Genomic DNA, 18,574 nt, shown 5'->3' with positions numbered 1-18,574 from the left:
CAAGAAAAACCTAATTTACCATTTGCCCTCATGTTGTACTGAACTCACCAAGGCTGACTCACTGCTCAGGAGAAGAGGACACGCTCTCAACTTGTGTAAAACCATGACATGGTACTCCCAGCTGTATTTTCAAACACATTTTATTCTAACATTTTACTCGGATGTTTTGAGTGACACTGTACACTGAGAAATTGTCTAGAAGCTGGCCACAGTGGCACTTGGCTTTTTATTTTTCTGAGAGGTTACATCATTTCCAACACATCAGCATGTTAGGAGTCCTTTAAATTGGCAGAACAACATGCGCTACATTGCACTTGTCTGTATCGAATTTCTTCTGCTGTAGCATTGCCCAGTGACCCAAATTTCACAGGTTCTCATGGTCCCTCACAATTCTCCACACTCCTAAGCCACCCAAGTCATTTTGCCATCTCACAGGGGTTTTTTGTGCTCTAAATCATCAGTCACTGGGCTGAAACTATCGATTCTTGTGATCATATTGCCAGTTCTGCTCCATGGTCCTCCTGGAGACTGGCAGGGGACTGAGGATGGAGGAATAATCCAAGTTCCTCTGGAGCTGAGAGACAAAGAAGGAATGGGCAACCCAAATTGTCTTTTCAGAACTTAATTGCTGAGCTCCAGCCCCAGTTTGGCAATCTCTGTCTGTTTTTAATAAAATGACCAGAGGCAGAAGGGACAACTTAGGACCCACAACCCAGAACCAAATTTTCCACCTTGGACTCTCAGCCTTTGGAAAGATCATTTGTAGTTCTCAGGGCTATCCCATGGAGACAAACTTTAGCTTTCAAGCTTTAAGAACTGTTTTAACAAGCTTATTGAGCAACTTCATTGTCTTCCAGATGAAACTTGGCCACATCTACTATTTTATATCTATTTTTCCCCTCTACCTTCTTATCAACCTATTCAGCCTGGAGTTTTACCTTTCTCTGACCATTTTCTAGCTATATTAAGACTCTTTTTTCATTACCCTTTCCTGATGTAAATTACATTTGTGGTTTAATTAACTCTTTCAGAGAAGAATTTGCATGTTAGTGTCAAAAAGGCTTTTTTCTACACTGTGATGCTCTTTCATCCAGATTATGTTATATTCCTCTAGGCTCTACCTCAGGTATTTTGTTCCATGAACTGAATCTAGCATGTTTAGGGAATAGATTTTTTTTTTTTGCCTTTTCCCTCTTAAGAAAAAGAAAGAAAAAGGAAAACATAGCAACGACAGCATGGCAACAGCAGCTGCAGCACAAAGGAAAAATAGGCAAACAGAATTCCGAAACATACATTCACTGGTAAGCTATTTTTACTGGTTGGTGAGTGAGTTATGTGGGGGTATTATAACAAAATAAGTTAGAAAATAGCTTACAAATAATTCATAAGTAACTTTAGATGAGAACACATCTTAATGACTTCATCCTCCCAGCTAGCCCTCACGCTGGATGAATCTCCACATGCACAAACTTAAAGGTCACCTCTGATCTATGCTATTTATACATTGCAAATTTGTACACAGACACATATATAATGTTCCATACAAAAAAATAATGTCAGTGGAGCATTAAGGTTAAATAACAGGGCACTAAGAAGTAAAAAATTGTGCCTCCCTGCATAGCAACTTAAGGATAAATCTATGTCATTATATCTGCCTCTGCCTTTGCACTAGAGAACAGAGATTTCCCCACAGCCTGGGAGATTTTGGGGACTGTCCATGGCTCCTGCTTCTGTTGCTGACCTGCTTTGTGACCCTGGTCACTTTTCATTCCTCTCCCCATTCCCCTTTTGTTGGGAGCACAGTCAGGAACCTCCAGCACAGAAATATTTGCAAATTTGGGCAGAGCTCAGCCACATTTGGGACTATCTATATACTGAAAAGTGACAAAATAATAAAGAAAAGCATATTCTTTCACCAGCCTGATCTAGTGGTCAGCATCCCACTTGAGTTGGAGCTAGATGATCTTCAAGGTCCCTTCCAGCCCGAACTATTCTGTGATTCTGTAAAATCTGCCTCACCATCCTCTCCCCAAAATGCCCCACTCTCACTGCAGACCAGTAAACTGTGGGAAGTCTTTCACTAAATTAAAAAAAAAAAATTCATTGAGTGCTTGAGAGAAATAGCCTCCAAAGTGTTGGACTCCTTTACAGTTGCAGCCTGATCTGTTGTGCTGTGTGAGCCCTTTTTTTCTGCTCAGTTATGATCCATGGGAGACTGAAAGTAAACACAGTCTCTTAAGTCTCCTCCACAATCCTGATGATTTTACTGGCACAGAGAGGAGTCCAGCTCAGCCCTCTGCAGCCAAAACTAGATTCATTTGTCTTTAGAAACAACACAAATCTGTTTTCCTGGTTAAATAAAGTCATTTGCAGGGTTCTGTTGTGGGAAGGATGTGTCAGCTCGTGCTGAAAGGAGCAGTCATGGGGATGAATGGGTTGGTTGTTGGGCTGGAAAAGCCCTGTGCACACTGAAGGGCCCTTCCCAAGGCAGGCTGAGCCCTGGCTGGGATGGTGCCCAGGGGATGCTGCAGGTGTCTGGGCATCACTGCCAGCTTTATTGGGGGCATTCCCTCCCTGCACCGTGCACCAAGTTTGGGGTTGGTTATTGCAGAACTGAATCCCACATCTCACACATTCCCTTCAGCCCCGTGCTTGGGGACAGCTCTGGTTTCTGCAGCAAAAGAGGCAAACGAGCACTGAGTCCTTTGTGTGGCTCTGTGCTGCCCTGCTGCTGTAGGAAACCCATTTCTTCTTGTCTGTCAGTCTCAGGCCATGCTGGTGCTTCCCTGCCCTTCAGAAGTGTGACAAACAACGAATGTGTAATGCATTTCAGTTCTCACCCCTGTTGAGTTACTTGTTCTAGAAATTTTGGTCTATAACTGGTAGGAAACAAAGGTTGATGATGTTCTCCAGAGGACATCAGGAATGAGGAAGCAGCAGCTAAAGTGGTTTGATTCCCTCTGAGATTTTTTTTTCAAATGTAGTTGAAAACAAGCAAGTGAAATGAGATGCTTAGAAGCACTGTGTTTGTGAGGTTCTTTCTGGTTTTAAATTGCTTCGTTTAAACATCTTTGTCCGTGAAACCTCCGAGGGAGCTCATCTGCTCGTTTTCTCATCTGCATCTTCTGCTTTCTGTCTGGCTCTTGCACAAGAAAGAATGTTAAGTATCTCATGTACATCTGTATATACAGAAATAAATGTAATTGAGTTGTAAAAATAGGCAGGTTGAGCAGGAGGAGGTCAGTGATCTCAAATAATCCTGACACTTGAGTCAGGACCTGCTCTGTATTACAGTTGAGGTTTGCTGAGGTCTTTTCCTGTGGCCTTCTGTAACACCTGAAAATATATTAGTGCTTTTCTACAATATATTTAGAGCACAGCCTACATCTGAGGCATTTGAAGAAATACTTCTTGACTCTTTTGCTGTTATGTTTGTATTTTTTGCTTGTGAAAACAATTCTCAAGAGCATTGTTAGGTGGGTCATAGCAGGAACACCTCTGGGCTCGCTGGGGAATGTGTGAAAGCAGGTTTGGAGGGTTTTTGTTTTCACACCATGTTTCAGCTCTGTAGTGATAAATGTTTTCCGGAGTACAAAACTGAAGTCCCTCCCCTTGCAGAACTCTCTCATTGAAATGTAGAAAGAGTATTTTTTTAATTTCAGGGTTTTCTTAGCACTCAGGTTGTGTCACTCTTAGCCAGTGACAGCTCTGATCAGCAACATGGCAAGTAGCACAAAGGGGGAACTGCTGTTTATTTTATAACTGATGGCACTAGACAGGTAGGATTAGTGCAGGACATAGGGCAGAGGGGAAAGGTAATGGCACAGCATGGGAAAAAACGAGGGAGGAACATATCTTTTAGGCAATTCTGTATTGGCAATTGACCTACAACTCCAAACAAGCCAGACACACACTACCAGAATTTTTACCATACCCTCTGGTCTGTGTGCTGGGTGATTCCCATGTCCTTCAGCGGATGGAGTAAATGCTGCTGAGTGTAGATATCTGGGAGAGAAGCATTTGGAGTCCCCTGAAAATCATCTTAATTCAGGACAATATTTTAATCTTGCATGTGTGAGGAAAGAAAAAACGTTTCCTTTTCTTGCAGGCAGAACCAGCCCCTGCACACACACCTGGGTCTAAAACCCCAACGAGTATGTGGTCCTTTCAGCCAGGTGCACAGCATCCTGTTGGATGAGAGGATGTCACAGTGGCTTTGTTGCTGCAGCACTGTAACCACAAACAGCCCAATTACTTAAAATGGGTCTCTGCCAGTTCATTCATATTTGATTAAGAACTTTTTGAAAGACAGGCATATAGAGCTAAGAGCTGGCTCCAGCCTTAGTTATTTACATCAGGATGAGGGTGATAAAATCTTTTATTAGTGTCAGTGTTTAAATATTTTGGCTCTCCATTCCAATATTGTGGCAAGAAAGAGCCATATGTGTTCCTAGAAAGAGAGTCTAGTGCAGCCGTTAATCAGGAGAGGATCTATTAATGTATTAACATTCAGAATAATGAGCAAAACAAGCATGCACAGCAGAGACTAACACATATCTTTAGTCTGCAGTTTTGAAGTGTTTGGGAAATGTTGTGTTCCTCCATCTTTCTAAAACTGGTGTTCTGCCAAGAGAAGTTTTCTTCTGTTTTTAATTTTAGAAAGGTTAAATCTATTTACAAAAGCAAACATAGCACGGAGTGCTGAAAACCAGGAGGATGTGGGCACTAACAGGCTTCCAGGCTTTAGAGTTCCAGGCTTTAGAGTCAGCAGGAGCTGACTTGGCAGGGAAACTTGTGGGCTGTCCTTTCCTTCCCTTTTAATGCTATGCTGAGCGGGGGACAAGGGATGAAGTCCAAGGTCCATACCAGCTCCCCATCACCACATTTCTCCAGAAAGCACAGGACAACATGTGTGTATCTCTGCAGATCACCACTGCACTTTAGGGAAGCTTGCTGAAAGACTTGGCACAGGAAAAGGGCAAATTTTAAAGAGCTCCAGAGTGGGAGAGATTGCTGGTTGAGCAGCTTGCATGCCTCGAGGTCATTGCTAATGAGCAGTGTCTTGCCTAAAGAAGTGAACATTTCATGTTAGTGCTGCTATGAAAAGCAGCCATACTGTGTCCCCTTTGCATCCCACACTACTGCCCACTTTGCTGTGGCATCTGGAGCAGGCTGCACCAGGAAGGGAAGGAAGCCCTCTTAAAGGATGTGGAAGGATGCTGAAGTGGTAGCAGAACTCAGATGAGAGAAGCTGGAGCATGACAGCTGTTACTGGATCATGCAAAAAGCCTGCCAGCAAAAATGCATCAGTTTGTGTGATATCCGGGTGTCTTGTCTTCTGCTTTCATAATTGCATACATGGTGTCTGCATAAATCTCTTCCCCCCCTGCACTTGCAGCTAAAGGAGCTGACTGGCGGATGGCAGCACGTCAGTGGGAGAACACCAGCAGGAAGAGACAACCAGTCAGATGTGTGTCAGGTGGGGAGCCCGCGGCCCCAGAGAGGCTCCTCAGAGGTTGCTCAAACATGGTGCACTTGCTAAACACAAAACCTCTCCTTTTCCCTTCGGGGAGAGGAGCATGTTCGTCCAGACATGAGAACCAGCAGTGCTGTCTTGCCATGTTCTTCAGGAGGTTAGTGCCAAGTGACAGCACAGGCAGCAACAGCAGGAGCTTTCAGCAAATGTGTCGTAGCCCAAGGGGCTGAGTGTCCCCTCAAGGGATACACTAGAATTTCTCCTACTATTTCAGTGAATACTGAAATCTTCCTATTTATTCACTCCTTAGCTGCAACCTCTGACTCTTGAGCCATGGACTTTGTTATGGTGAGATCAGACCTGCTCAAGGAGAGAAGAGTCCTATGTGTCTTCGTTTCACATTGGGTTTTACCATTAAAAGCCCATTTCAAGAGAGCTGGATATACCCAATGTGCACAGGCCAGTTGACTGGTTTACCTACTATCTAGTTCTTCAAGGTTTCCTGCCTGTGGACTACAAGTCTGGTTGAATAACTCCACAAATAAAATTACTGATATCCATCAGTTCCATGATAAAAATAATAACATCTTCTCAGTATAAACTCCCACATGTGGCTATAGATGCAGTCTGAGAAATGTGCTTCCCCACAGTGGAATTTTGAGCTCTTAAGGGTTAAAACTCATTCTTGAGGACACAAGAAAATAATTTTGCATGTTCAGAATCAACTTCCTTCTTTGTGTTGCTGGGTATTGACAACTCAGGCTTACTTTGGTCTTGCTGGCAGTCGTGCTGATGACAGCAATTTCAGATAAAGAAAAACGAAGGGAGATGTGAGCCAGCAAAAAAGCGACAGCAGGAAAAGCACCTTCCTCAACTCACGCTAACATCGTGACATTTGGATATTGATGTTGCAACTGATGTTATTCCCAGAGCCAACACTTAAATTCCACTTTGGTAGATCATAAGTGTAAGCAAGTCACACAGTCCCACAGGAAGGGGTAATTATTGGCCAATTCTTCTTGCAGTGGCTTTGGTCTGTGCAGCGCTGGCTGCGATGCTGGCTCTGTGCAGGGGTGACTAATATGTGTCACCAATTTCCTTGATGTAAGGCTTGAACCTGCATTTTAGCCCAGGGTGCCAGACAAACAAGAGCTAGAAGAGAGCAGTGAATAAACAGGGTGAGAATTTCAGCTGTAATCTGCCATCAGGTCCATCTGCTACTCCTTCTCCCACAAGCCTTGCAAACTCAATGAGCCAGGAACGGGCATGCTCCATATACTGTCCCATCCCTCAGCCACAGAGCTAAGGTCTAATTGTCTGCTTGTCATTAAGTTTATCACTTACAGTCCCTTGAGCCATTACTGGTCACAGGATATTGTTCAGTTCTTTAGCTTTCCGTCCACCCCACTTGGCAAGACTTCCAGAAGGATACCAAAAAGATGATGAGGATAAATGTGTTAATCACATGATGGCATCTGCAACGTGGCAGAGTAGCAGTCACTCCAGATGTGCCTCCCAGGTGTGTGTCCTCTGCTCACCTAACCATTCCCTGCCCCAGGCACTCCCCCTCCATCTCATGCAAGGTGAGATGCCCAGCTCGCAAACTCAGGGGTTCATTTCCAGTTGGCAGCTGGTGAGTCCTGAGATCTGTATGACCTATTTTAATTCTGTGTCATGTGCAAGCACTTCAGAGGGGAGTCTGGGTTCTTTTGCTGATTTGCTCTAATCCAGAGACAGAAGGCAGAGGCTTCTGAGCAGGACCATGATGCAGGAGCAGCCAAGCAGCAGAACAGTGCGTGTCTGGTGTGACTCAGTGAGGGATGAAGGATCCAGCAAGCTCTGCCTCTTGGGGAGCAGTGGTTTGCTTTGGGGAAGGGATGCCTATCTCCCAGGCAACGCTGCAGCCTCAAAAGTTGATGTCAAAATTCTCAGTGGTTCTAGACATCTCTCGCTGATACAGGGTTTGGCAAACTTTGCTGCTTGTGTTCTCTTACAGACCTCATACCTCCAGCTGCAGTTCACAAGTGGAATATCTCCTATTCCTTGGGATAGGAGATATATCCCATAACGAATATACCTTGTTCCAATATACCTTGAGAACAGACAGTCTTAATTACAGCCCACACAGATAATTGTTTTTGCATTTCTCCCATAGGTCCTTCCTTCTCATGTTCCAGAAACTCCTTGTTCTTGGTTTACTGCTTCCCTGTTCCTTCCAGCTCAGAGAGCTTCCAGCAAGGGAGATGGAGAGGAATGTGATAAGCAGCTTGGCTGGTTAATGAGCTCCTTGTGTACCTGAGGGATTCTTGTATGCTGGGTTCACTTGCCAGTCCCTGGTCTTTCCCTCAAGTTCTCTGCCTTCTGCTGGCTCTCCTGGGGGAGCAGTTTGGAACCTGGTTTGAGTTGCAGCTGCTTTTCACTTTGTCCCAAGCTATGTTCACCAGGGTCAGGTGCAGACCAGAAACTGCCTCTGGATGGCAGGGCTGGAGAGCTACGTGAGCCTGAGATTTGGCTGGGAAAACAGAGCTTAAAAAACACCCAGTCCCTTGCAATCCCAGCGACAACTGCAGAGTCACTGCAGAGAAAGTAACAGGAGATTTTTCTCTCCCTAATTTATGTCTCTCCTGCATATGGCTTCTACGGAGTCACTGATGTTACAGACAGATGGGTTGGCATTTTACTAGACAGAACACATGGGCTAGATGTTGTTAATGCTTGTTAGCTACTCGCTCTGCAGCTTGACCAGTCCAACAGAGTCACCTCGCAGATGGCTGGGAAGCTGCAGCCGGGGTGCTGGAGCGGTCCAGCCCTGCCACGCGTGGTGTGACAGCAGTTGGGATAACACACGTTTGGCTGCTCTTTCCAAAGGGATTTGTTGTAGGTCAGAGGTAGCCATGGCTGTGGGATTAGCACAGCTTCCCTGTGTATCAAGAAGAGACTCTGATTTGTAAAGATCCTGAGGTGTTGGCTTTAAAGGATTAATGCCGTAGTTTGGGTTTTTCTGTGGAGTGGGGTTGGAAAAAATCTGTGAGCTCTGTGCCTTGTTTCCATCTCTACTCCTTCATGCTTGATGTTTATAAGCATATTTGGCTGGTGAACACTATTTAGCAAATCTGAAGTCTGTTAAAAACTTGTACTTTATGAGCTCAAGCTCTGACTACGGCCGGCTGCCAGTATTAGTTTAGAGTGACATCCCATGTGATTTTCCATTCTCTGTGATGTGAGTAGTCTGCTGTGATTTACTCTCACCAGCCATGTATTCATTTTTAGGTATCACCTCAGCAAATCTCCACGGGGTGAGTCTCCTTGGTGGCTGGTTTGGACATCCCATCAGAATCTGTGGATGCAAAAGTAGATGCTATGGGTGAATCATTTGCATTGCCATCTTCCCTCTTTGACAATGTTCAATTTGCAGCATAATGACGGGAGCCTGAATGAATCCTACAGATAAGACAGGGAATTTTAGTTTCTGCATTTGTTCTCTGAAAACTCTCAAAGCACTTTTGGAAAATGCATGGGTATTAATCCACACTGAGCGGTTGCTCTTCAATGCTATGATTTAAATTGGATATATTTGTCTCTGTCTGTCCTGAACTGTTCAGTAACATTAATGCACCCTGATAATAGCTGTCACATTTTACCCCGGGGGTTGTTCCTCAGTGATAGGTGAAATCACAGCAGTTCAAAGACCTGTCTTCCTGGATGAAAAGCTCTATAGGAATATTCAGATATAAAATAGTAATAGTATGAATCAAAAAATACGCTTCCCTTATTTTAAAGCCTTTGATCTTATTTTTATGGCATCGCATTTGACAGTCTAAAGGGCATTAACCTGTAGGAGAAACCTTTTGAAAGAAGGTGCTGACTCGCCCTCTGCTGCACAGAACACTGTCCCCCAGGATTAGCACCAGCAGGAATCCCCCATGGAGAGGGGTGCAGCCCTTCAGCACATGTCCCTGCTCTTTTTTAGGTCTCATTTTTGACGTGAGGTGCAGGAGAGCTCACCTAGATCAAACCAGGGAGCTGTGGGGACAGGCTGGTGCAGCACGCCCCGCTCTGCGCTCCTTTGCGGCTGAGCTGGTGCACCCAGGACCCATCACTGCTGCCACTCGTGTACACAGTGCCTGGGAGCTGTTTCTGATTAAGATGGAAGTATACGAGCTGACCTCTTGTTCCAAAGACATTCTGGGGTTGTGGTTCATCTTGGTGTTGAATAATAAGAAAGAGAAAGGAAATGTTTGCTATAAATCTCAGTGCACACAGGGCTGTTTCTCACTTACCCCATCCCAGCATTCAATTTTCTTCTTGGCATTGCCAGGCATTTGCTTTTCTTTGCTCAGCAGCTAAAAGCAGCTTTTTCATTACATTTCCTGGAAGGCTCTTTACAGGCATCCATCCCTGTCTGCCTCATAAATTCACTTTATATACCAAGCTGGTGACACAGAGGTCAGAGGTCTTGGAAGAAACAATTATTATAAGGAAGTGCTCTTCTTCTTTGGGTTACAATGAGGCTATTAAAGGGGGGGGGGGGGGGGGCGGGGGAATTTGCTGCAGACAAGGAATGGTTATTTCTGAAAGGGAGGTGACCTGATTGATTAAGTGCTGCACATCCTGCAGGAGCCACCATGGGCAGGCGTCCTGTCAGGCCATCTGGAACCTGCCAGTTACCATAAAAAAAAGAAGGAAACCAGTAAACAGTTTGCTAAATAACCTCATAAATATTTCCAGCCATAAGTACATCTTGTGGTTCAATTTTGTGTTGGTTTTTTTTTTCTTTCCTTAATATTTCCCTAATTTTAAATGAACGGCCTGTAATTAAAGTGATTTAGAGTGTACCTGGGGACCTGGTATTTGAGCAGTGCATGATGCTTAGGAGAGATTGATTGGTGAGGCATAACTCAATTGGGATATTTTGATAATGATATCATCACCCGAGAGAGCCAAGTTTGAGCAATTAAATCTCAAAACCTCGTGTTTGGGTTGTTATAACTTCAGCAGGCAGTTTCTGCATGTGCACACACAGAAACACACACACATCTTTTCCTTGCTTTTTTTCTGGGCACTCCAGTTTTTTGGCTTCCCTGCATCTGTCTGTCTTTGGGGTGATCTGAAGTGGTGATTTATCAGCTGTGCAGAACCAGAGAGAGGGTGCCAGCCCACTCAGCATCACTGCTTCCCTCCTCAACATCTGCACGTGGACAAGGCGGCCTTTGACATTTAGAAAAATCTCAGCATCTGAAGCAAGAGGCAGAAACAAAAGGATTTTCTCATTTAAAGGTCAGAGCCAGCAGCTTCTTAAAGGAAAATTTTAAATAGGTTTGTTGGACTGTGGCAGGGTTTGTGGGTGTTAGTGGGTGCTGAGGGAGGCCGTGGGTGCCATGGGGAAGGTGTCTGGGATTTGAGGGTGTTTCAGCACCAGCAGTGTGCCCAAGGTTCTGAGGCACACACAGTGATAGAGCTGTGGAGCTTTTGGGAGGTGATCACTTGGAACAGCCAACCCTGGGGGCCTTGGGAAGAGGGGGAGAGGGGGTGACTGCCCCACATGGAGAGGAGGTCTGAGGGATTCATGTGATGAGGGCAAATAGCCAAAGGGGTCGATCTGATGGGAGATGTCCATAACCCACGTTGGTGTGGACAGCACAGCACTTTTCAGGGTAGGGTGAGGACCACAAGGAGAAGGGAAAGGGGGACTGAGAACTCAGGCACAGAAGCCACAGCATGGCCCATGGTGCTGGAGCAGCCTGTGGACCTGCAGAGAGCGGGGAGAAGCAGTGGAGTGCTGGGTGTGAAGCCGTGGTGCCCCTTCCCTCAGTGCACAAGGGCTGGTTGCTGTGTGTGCTCAGAGCTGGCATCCCTGGGGACACAGCACAGACAGTGATTTATGGAAGGAGCAGAGCAGATGAGATGGGGCCTTCGAGATACATTCAGTGGGTAAATGTCACCAGGCAATAATTCACTTGCTCCTTTTGACCCCAATACATCTTAGCCTTGGAAAGCACCGTCTGCCATACAGCGTGGCCAAACGGCATCTGCAAAGCAAAGGTTTGTCACCATGCCAAGGGGTGGCTCTGGCAGCCCTGCCAAAGCCCTGGACTTCATCCTTCTGCATGCTGTGGAGGTGTTTGAAGTTCCTCTGTTCCCAAGCTGAGACACAGCTGTCTTGCCTGCTGTGCCTGGCACAAAGCTCCACTATCCCTGTTGTCAACTTGCCAAAACCCATTCAGGAGCTCCACCTATGACACTGGATGTGTGTGTTTGAAGTTGCAGGAACACATATCCTGCATGGTTTGCATCCCCAAAGGCAGTTGTGTTTTCTCAGTGTGTAAATCAGAGGTAGAAAATCCTCACTTCATTTTGAAATCTCAAGTTGTATAGAATTTTGTTGTATAGGATTCAGTTTGTGCAGAATTTTTCTCTGTTTCTGCATTTCTGCTCCATACTTTCTGATGATACCAAGTCCCCATGCCATCTCTCTCCTTGGGGTGTGCAGCCACCCTCTTTTCAGTCTTATTCCAGTGTCTGAAGATCTACATGACCTTGGGATAGATGCTCAACCTGTATTTTTCAAGAAGCAACCTTTGTGTGATTAAACTCATGCTGCATGCCAGTTTATAGCTGATGGCACTTTCGGAGCCATTGTTTTTAGCTACCAGAATATGTCAGAGAGAAGAGGAAAGGGTGTACAAGAAAATAAAACCTGAGTGTATCTAGGCGAGAGTGCACTTCTGAACCACGTGGTAGCTTGTGAGTGACCAAAGGAGACACTGTCACACTTTCCATATCGGTCCCCTTGGAGGAATCAGAGAAGGAAATGCTGGGTTTTGGCTTTCAGGAAAGGCTTGTGTGCAACAGCAGCACGGGTGCAAAGAGCCATCTCAGCAGGAGCAGTGCAGAGTCCTGTACCTGTTACTGAAGTGGCAGTAGTTAAGAGCCTCTTACAGTCCATATGTTCCAGTTTTACAAGCCCAGTTCATCCAGCTGCAGGTCCATCTCCCAACGGGACATTTGGGAATCCTATTGCTCCTCCACATCATCTGCTCCTTGCTGAGATGGAGAGAAGAAACTGCTTTTCTACCACATTGGTGGTTCTTGGAGAGATTTTTACATGTATATCCGAACTATAAAGCCTTGAATAATTTACTGGTTTCCAGGGTTAAGAGGAAAATTTATGATGTTTCCTTCTGGCAGGTGGCTGCTGATCTTGATTCCCCTGAAGAAACAGTTGTGCTAACAGCTCCTTTCTCAGAGCAGCTACTGCAGGTTCATGTTGTTCTGTGCTAAATAGACCAGTGTTGTTGTGCTTTACAATATACAGAGATTTGCCCCCTGATCTGGTTGCTGGGGGGTAGCACAGCCTGCAAGGAGACAAACAGGCTCCCTTCAAATCTACAACCAGAGTCACATCCCACCCACCTCAGCAGAGCTGGGTGTGCAGTAACATTGGGCAAGGAGTGATTTCCTTTGCTTTTCTAGAAAAGGTCCCCATAGCCCTTAAATCAGACTAAACTGGCAACGGAGCTTAGCGAAAGCTGAACTCTTTCCTTTTGCAAGTATTTGAGATCTGAATAAAACATAACAGAGACCTGAATCTTGGTAGTTTAGTGAGCCAGACTTTTCCCATGAATTAGAAGAAACCAATATAGAGCTATGTACAGAGTACCGGAGAGATGATATTCTCACCGTGATCAGCTGCTGCTCTGTGCTGAGGGAAACTGAGGTTTGGAGGGAATATTTACATCTCTAGGGAACCACTGCACTTGTGTGGCCCAGCACAGAGAGGAAAGGGAGAGTGAAGCATTATGGTGGTCCCCAAAATGTCCTCTTGCATTGACTCCTCTGTACATTGACTCTGGGGTGGATGGGGAGACTCAAAGATCCATCTTTTCCTTTGATCCCATATATTCAGCTTCACTCTAAATGTTGATGCTTTTTTCTTTCTTTTTTTTTCTGCTTTTTTTTTTTTTTCTCTTTAAGAGCAACAGCACACTATAACAGTGATGTCAGTAGTGTTGGGCACAGAGCAGTCAGGGCTGGGTTTGAACGTGCTCTGGTCTCTCTCACCCCATTCCCACTCATGGACTATCCCCATGGATCAGTGACACTTGTTTATGCTCCTCTCAGCTTTGCATTTTAATCCTAGATGGGTTGGGGTGGCCTTTGGCTCCCTCTAAACTTAAAATTTTAGGGAATGCAGCAGCAGAGTGAATGGTGATTGTGATACATGAAGTGTGCTGTGAATAGCTGATCTGTGCTGGCACCTGCAGCAGGAACCTCCAGCAGCTTGCTTTGAGGGTTGAGACGTTTTATAAATAAGAAAAAAATATTAAAAATTGTCGCTGTCGAGGCAGGACGGGAATGAGAAGACTCTGACTCAGAAGGTTGCTGAGAGTAAAACTCTGATTTATTCAAAATACACTGCTCTTTTATACAGAGCTTCGCAAGGATTGAATCCATCGGTTCTGAAGTGAAAACAACCCACCACCATTGGTGCAGAGTGCTTGACGCACAGTGATAGAACTTAACTATAAACAATGTGAAAAACAAGAGAGATAAAGAATTATTTACATTCTTTCCCAGCTCTTTCCCAGGCTTTTACCTGGCTAGAAACTCTCAGTTTCTTTCTTTGACTGAATCTGAGACCCACAAAAAATGGGTGGAGGGAATCCTGGCTATGAACAGTGGAGGACTGGAATGCCCTTGCAGCTTTGAACTGCTAGAAAATTCGTATTTCTTATTTTCAGAAATACGGTTTTTAGAGCTGGAACCACAGGTATGCTCTGCATTGATCCAGAATGGTGTGGAACACCAGACCCTGCAGCGTTCACTCAGCAGAGCATCCCCCCATGTCCTCCCCCTCAGTTCCTGCACACCCCTGTGCATCTCCCTGCCTTGCTCTGATCCCCTGCTCGCTCCTGTTCCTGCCTCGGGCACTTCCCTCTCTGCCAGCAAGTGCACCAGGCAGGCTTTTGAAAAGAAATCCTGTGAATTAATGGGAACATATTGCTATTATTTCATATAATCACTTTATTTGTAAAGCACAGGCTGCAGAGGTACTCCCGCTGTTGAACCCAAAGCAGCAAATCTATCTATATATCCCAGTCTATACTACATTATGAACAGATGGGTAAAGAAAAAAAAGCAATAAAAACAAATAATAAGAAAAGTTACAATGATAGCAATTTTAAAACACTCCTGGGGGGGAAAAAAAGTTTCTCCATTTTTTTAAAGCAGTGTGAGATTGAATGAGCTGCACTGCAAGTGCATCCATCCTCTAAGTTCACATGTAAACATCTACTGGCAGAGGAAGAATTGCTTTTTTTCCAAGTGGCTGCCTTCTCACCTTGTGCCTGTTACAGAAGTAATCATAAGAAACCTGGGTGAGATGTCTGAGGTTTGGAAGCATTTGGGAGTTTTCTTTGATTTTTTTAGAGTTCCTGGGGAGACAGAGGCCATGGGGGTGAGAGGGAGGATGGTGCCTCACTTGAGCTGAGAAAACTCAATGGGAAATAGCAATCTTCTTGAAAGCACATATTTATTTATCCACATAACTTTCTCTGAACATTATTCTTCCGCCTGTGCTGCAGGAGGAAGCTTCATTTATGAAGAATAGTAGAGAGAAACTACCATTAATCTCATAAAAAAAGAGAAGATATTCAAATGTAGCCTTCACCTGTAACACCAGCGAGCTCAAAGTAGAGGAAATTTAAAACGTTTATGTTGCTCTATTTTTGAGGTCATAAAACACAAGCAAATGGTCTGGCACTGGATGCTAAATTTCTTAAGGAATTTAGTTTAATTAATTAAACTAGTAAACCAATTAATGGATTTGCTTGTAAATTCTTAGAAAATTAATTCTGTGCCCAAAGAGTGTTTTAAATCTGCAATGGGAGACTGTGTATTTCATACAGAGCTTGAATTCCCATTTCAGATGAATCCAACTCGGCGCTGAGAGAGTTGGAGATGCAAGTGATGCATTCATAATACTCGGACCTTCCTCCAGAACTGGCACTTCTCATCAGCTGAATCCAGGGAGGATTTGCAAAATAAAGCCTGTGCTGCTGCCACAGCACCCAGCTCCTGTGCTTCTGCTCTGCTGTGACACCTCTAGCTTTACGTGTGCTGGGAATTTGCATCCTTCCTGATGCCTCCAGCTGGCTCCTTCATCTGCCATCTCTTCCCTCTTTGATCTGGTCCAGGGCTACCTCAGGTGCACAGGAGGTATCAGGTAGCTCCAGTAAGCAGCAGATCAAAGCTCGGGATTTGCTGAAAAACAACCCAGGCAAATCAAAGATCTAAACAAAAGCTAATTCACTTTTCCATGTGAAAAACTTGTTTTGATTCCCTGCCTGGCTCAGGGATGACAGGGGCATCCTCTGTACCTTGCACTCCTCACAATCCATAGTGACCCAAACATGGAGAGCTCATAATCAAATGTGTCCAGACTCTTGAGAACATGGAATTGGAAGGAAGCAGGTTCCCTAGGGCTCTCAGCAGCTAAAGCCATGTTTTCTCTCACATGGCAATCTTCCGCTTTGGGTCTTGGCATCCTTGGATTGAGGAGGGGGCTGCCAGCCATGCCTGGTACCACCAATGCTATCCCACCCATGCTATCCATTCCTCCAACAGGAATCAGAGCTGCAAAGCAATTAGGAATGGGAGTATTTTGAAGAGGAAAATGGCAGGGGAAAAAAAATTAGCATTTGCACTGTGATGTTTTTGCTGTTTATTAATAAACAAGCTGCTTTTGTGCCTCCGGGGGCAAGAGAAGCTTCAAGCATTCCTTATTTCTCTTGCATTTAGTTTTTTTTTTTTTGCTTGTTTTATATGTTACAGGAGATTTGTAGTGTCTTCCCACATGTTGAGTTTCCATATTTTCTTGAGAGCATCCCTGGAATAATTCCTCTGGAGGTTTTGGCTGTGTGCTGCTAGGCTGATTTAAACACTTCAGGGATGCAGGATGGATCAGTACTCATTGGGAAGGAGTTATGCTAATTAGGAACAGGTCTGCTCCCTCCTACAAAAGTAGCATGACTTCAGGGAAAAGTATTTTCTCAGAGAGAAAACCCCTGTGCAGAACTCCCCACACTCTGGGTGGTGTTGGTGACTGATGTGGCCACCTCTGTTCTGTGCTGGCAGCACAGGTTCTTTCCAGGATGGTCAAACCCCTCATCTTGCCAGTGCCACATTTGTCACCAGGGAAGGCTCCCAGGGGTCCTGCATGGGGACACTGGGATGCAGGACTCAGGAATGCCGTGTGCCAAAGAGATGCCACGTCCTTCCTTAGTGACAGCAGATCTGTGCCAAAGGAGGCTTCAGGGTCACACTGCTCCTGTGTCACACAGGTGAATTAAAACCCTCTGGTATTAATGGGCTTGTTCTTCTTTCCCTTTAGGCCTCCAGCTCCTCTGGTGGAAAAATGCAGCTTCTGGAAACGGAGTTCTCACGAACCATCCGGGAGCTCATCGAGCTCCACCTGCTGCGCCAGGACAGCATCCCAGCCTTCCTCAGCGCCCTCACCCTCGACCTCTTCAGCCGCCAGACCATTGCTTAGTGTCCCACTGCCAGCTGCCAGCCAGGGTTTCGCCCTCCTGGGCAGGACACTTGAGGTAGCAAGGAAAAATTCTCCTGTTCACCACCCTTTATTTGTGCTTTTGGGTTGTTTCTGTTTTGCAAGGAACTCCTTATTCCCCCTTCTTTCACGCTGAGTTACAAATCCCACCAATTCCTCTGAAAAGCATAATTTTCCTCCTGTGAGAGGGCAAGTCTAGCTCCATCCCAGGGCCCTCCTGTGACAGGATGCAATCCCTGCCTTTGAACGGGGCCATGTGTTCATCACTACCCAGATTCTCTGTCTGGGAATACGGGCCCCAGCATCACCATTCACAGCTTTTCCCAAAAGGATTCCCTAAATCTGAGCCCTAACAAACAGACAAACCAGCATCAGGCTGGTGCTTCCTGCTGGTTGTCCTCTTCTAATGGCAGCCAAGGGCTTGGTCCTTGAGGACAGAGACCCAGGGAAAATCTCTTGCTCTTGCAAACATCTCATCACTCAGCAAGTTTGAAATTATTTTTAAGATATCAGTGACCTGAGTCTGCCATCACTCAGCAGACAAGCACAAACATAAATGGCCATTTGAAACTCCTGTACCTGTGCTGACACCTCTGTGGCTCAGTCACTGCCATGCTTTTGGTTCCTTACTGAGGGAACCAAAACTCTCTTATTGAGACTTTAGGGCTCTTGGTTATCTCAGGACTGTAGAAAGTAGAAAGGAGCAGTTTGGGCTCCATTGTGTTCAATGCTGGTGGCTTTGGCCTGCTGCCTGCCACCACCCTGTGGGTATCTGTCTTGGGAGCTCTCCTTCCTCCTCCCCTCCATGGAGGGTGGAGCGTCCCCAGAAGTCTGACATTTTGTGTTATAATGGATGTAGTGCTTCTATCATAACAATAAATTGTCACTGCCCAAACTGGATGTATGACTCTTATTTGGGATGCACTCTGTGCCTTGCTGTGTTCTCCCACATGTAGAGGATGAGCACATCAATGGTCTGATGTGCTTCGCAAAGGGAGGACATCATTACATCTGTTTTTCCAGGCAAGTCTCATTCATAGATTTATAGAATCATCAATGGTTTGGGTTGGAAGGGATGTTAGAGATCATTTAGTCCCAACCCCGGCTGCCTTAAATCAAATCAGTTTGCTATAAACTTCTGTGTATATTGATTTCCCCCTGATTTCAGCAGGAACACACTCCCTAGGCTTGGAGAAAAGGTAGCAGTGAGCAGGCTAGAAAGTTAGCTGAGACACTTGCAGTGACTGCAGGGTTGGCCAGGCATGCCGGAGTCACTTGGAGACCTGTTGATGTGTCTACAGGCATGGAAAGCATCTGCTGTTGACCCTATCTGCTATTGATCAAGAGGTGGAGGGACAAACATGAGGTCTGGGGAGGCTGCAGCCCCCAACTCCCCAACTCTCCTCTCTGCAGGGAAGCGCAATAGCAAAAGTTTGTCATTTTCTCTTCTGCTTGAAGAAGTCCTGGTGGAAGATGGATTGCTGGGCATGCTGTGCCAGGGGAAGGCTGCCTGATTCATATGCACGGCG

At 45.4% G+C, this 18,574-nt stretch overlaps 1 protein-coding gene across 4 annotated transcripts in view; it reads left to right on the top strand.

The window, feature by feature from the left end:
* MAD1L1 (mitotic arrest deficient 1 like 1) overlaps positions 1-17,940 on the top strand; it is a 345,813-nt gene extending 327,873 nt beyond the window's left edge. For all 4 annotated transcript variants that reach the window (XM_021539694.2, XM_021539693.3, XM_021539695.2 and 1 more), the window contains one exon: positions 16,869-17,940. In XM_021539694.2, the coding sequence (XP_021395369.1) occupies positions 16,869-17,027 (159 nt within the window). In that variant the 3' untranslated portion in view covers positions 17,028-17,940. The remainder of the gene's footprint in view (positions 1-16,868) is intronic.
* The last annotated feature ends 634 nt before the right edge of the window (positions 17,941-18,574 follow it).

The sequence above is a fragment of the Lonchura striata genome, chromosome 16 (assembly GCF_046129695.1).
Source record: "Lonchura striata isolate bLonStr1 chromosome 16, bLonStr1.mat, whole genome shotgun sequence".
Lineage (NCBI taxonomy): Eukaryota > Metazoa > Chordata > Aves > Passeriformes > Estrildidae > Lonchura > Lonchura striata.
This window is presented reverse-complemented; position numbering and strand designations above follow the sequence as displayed.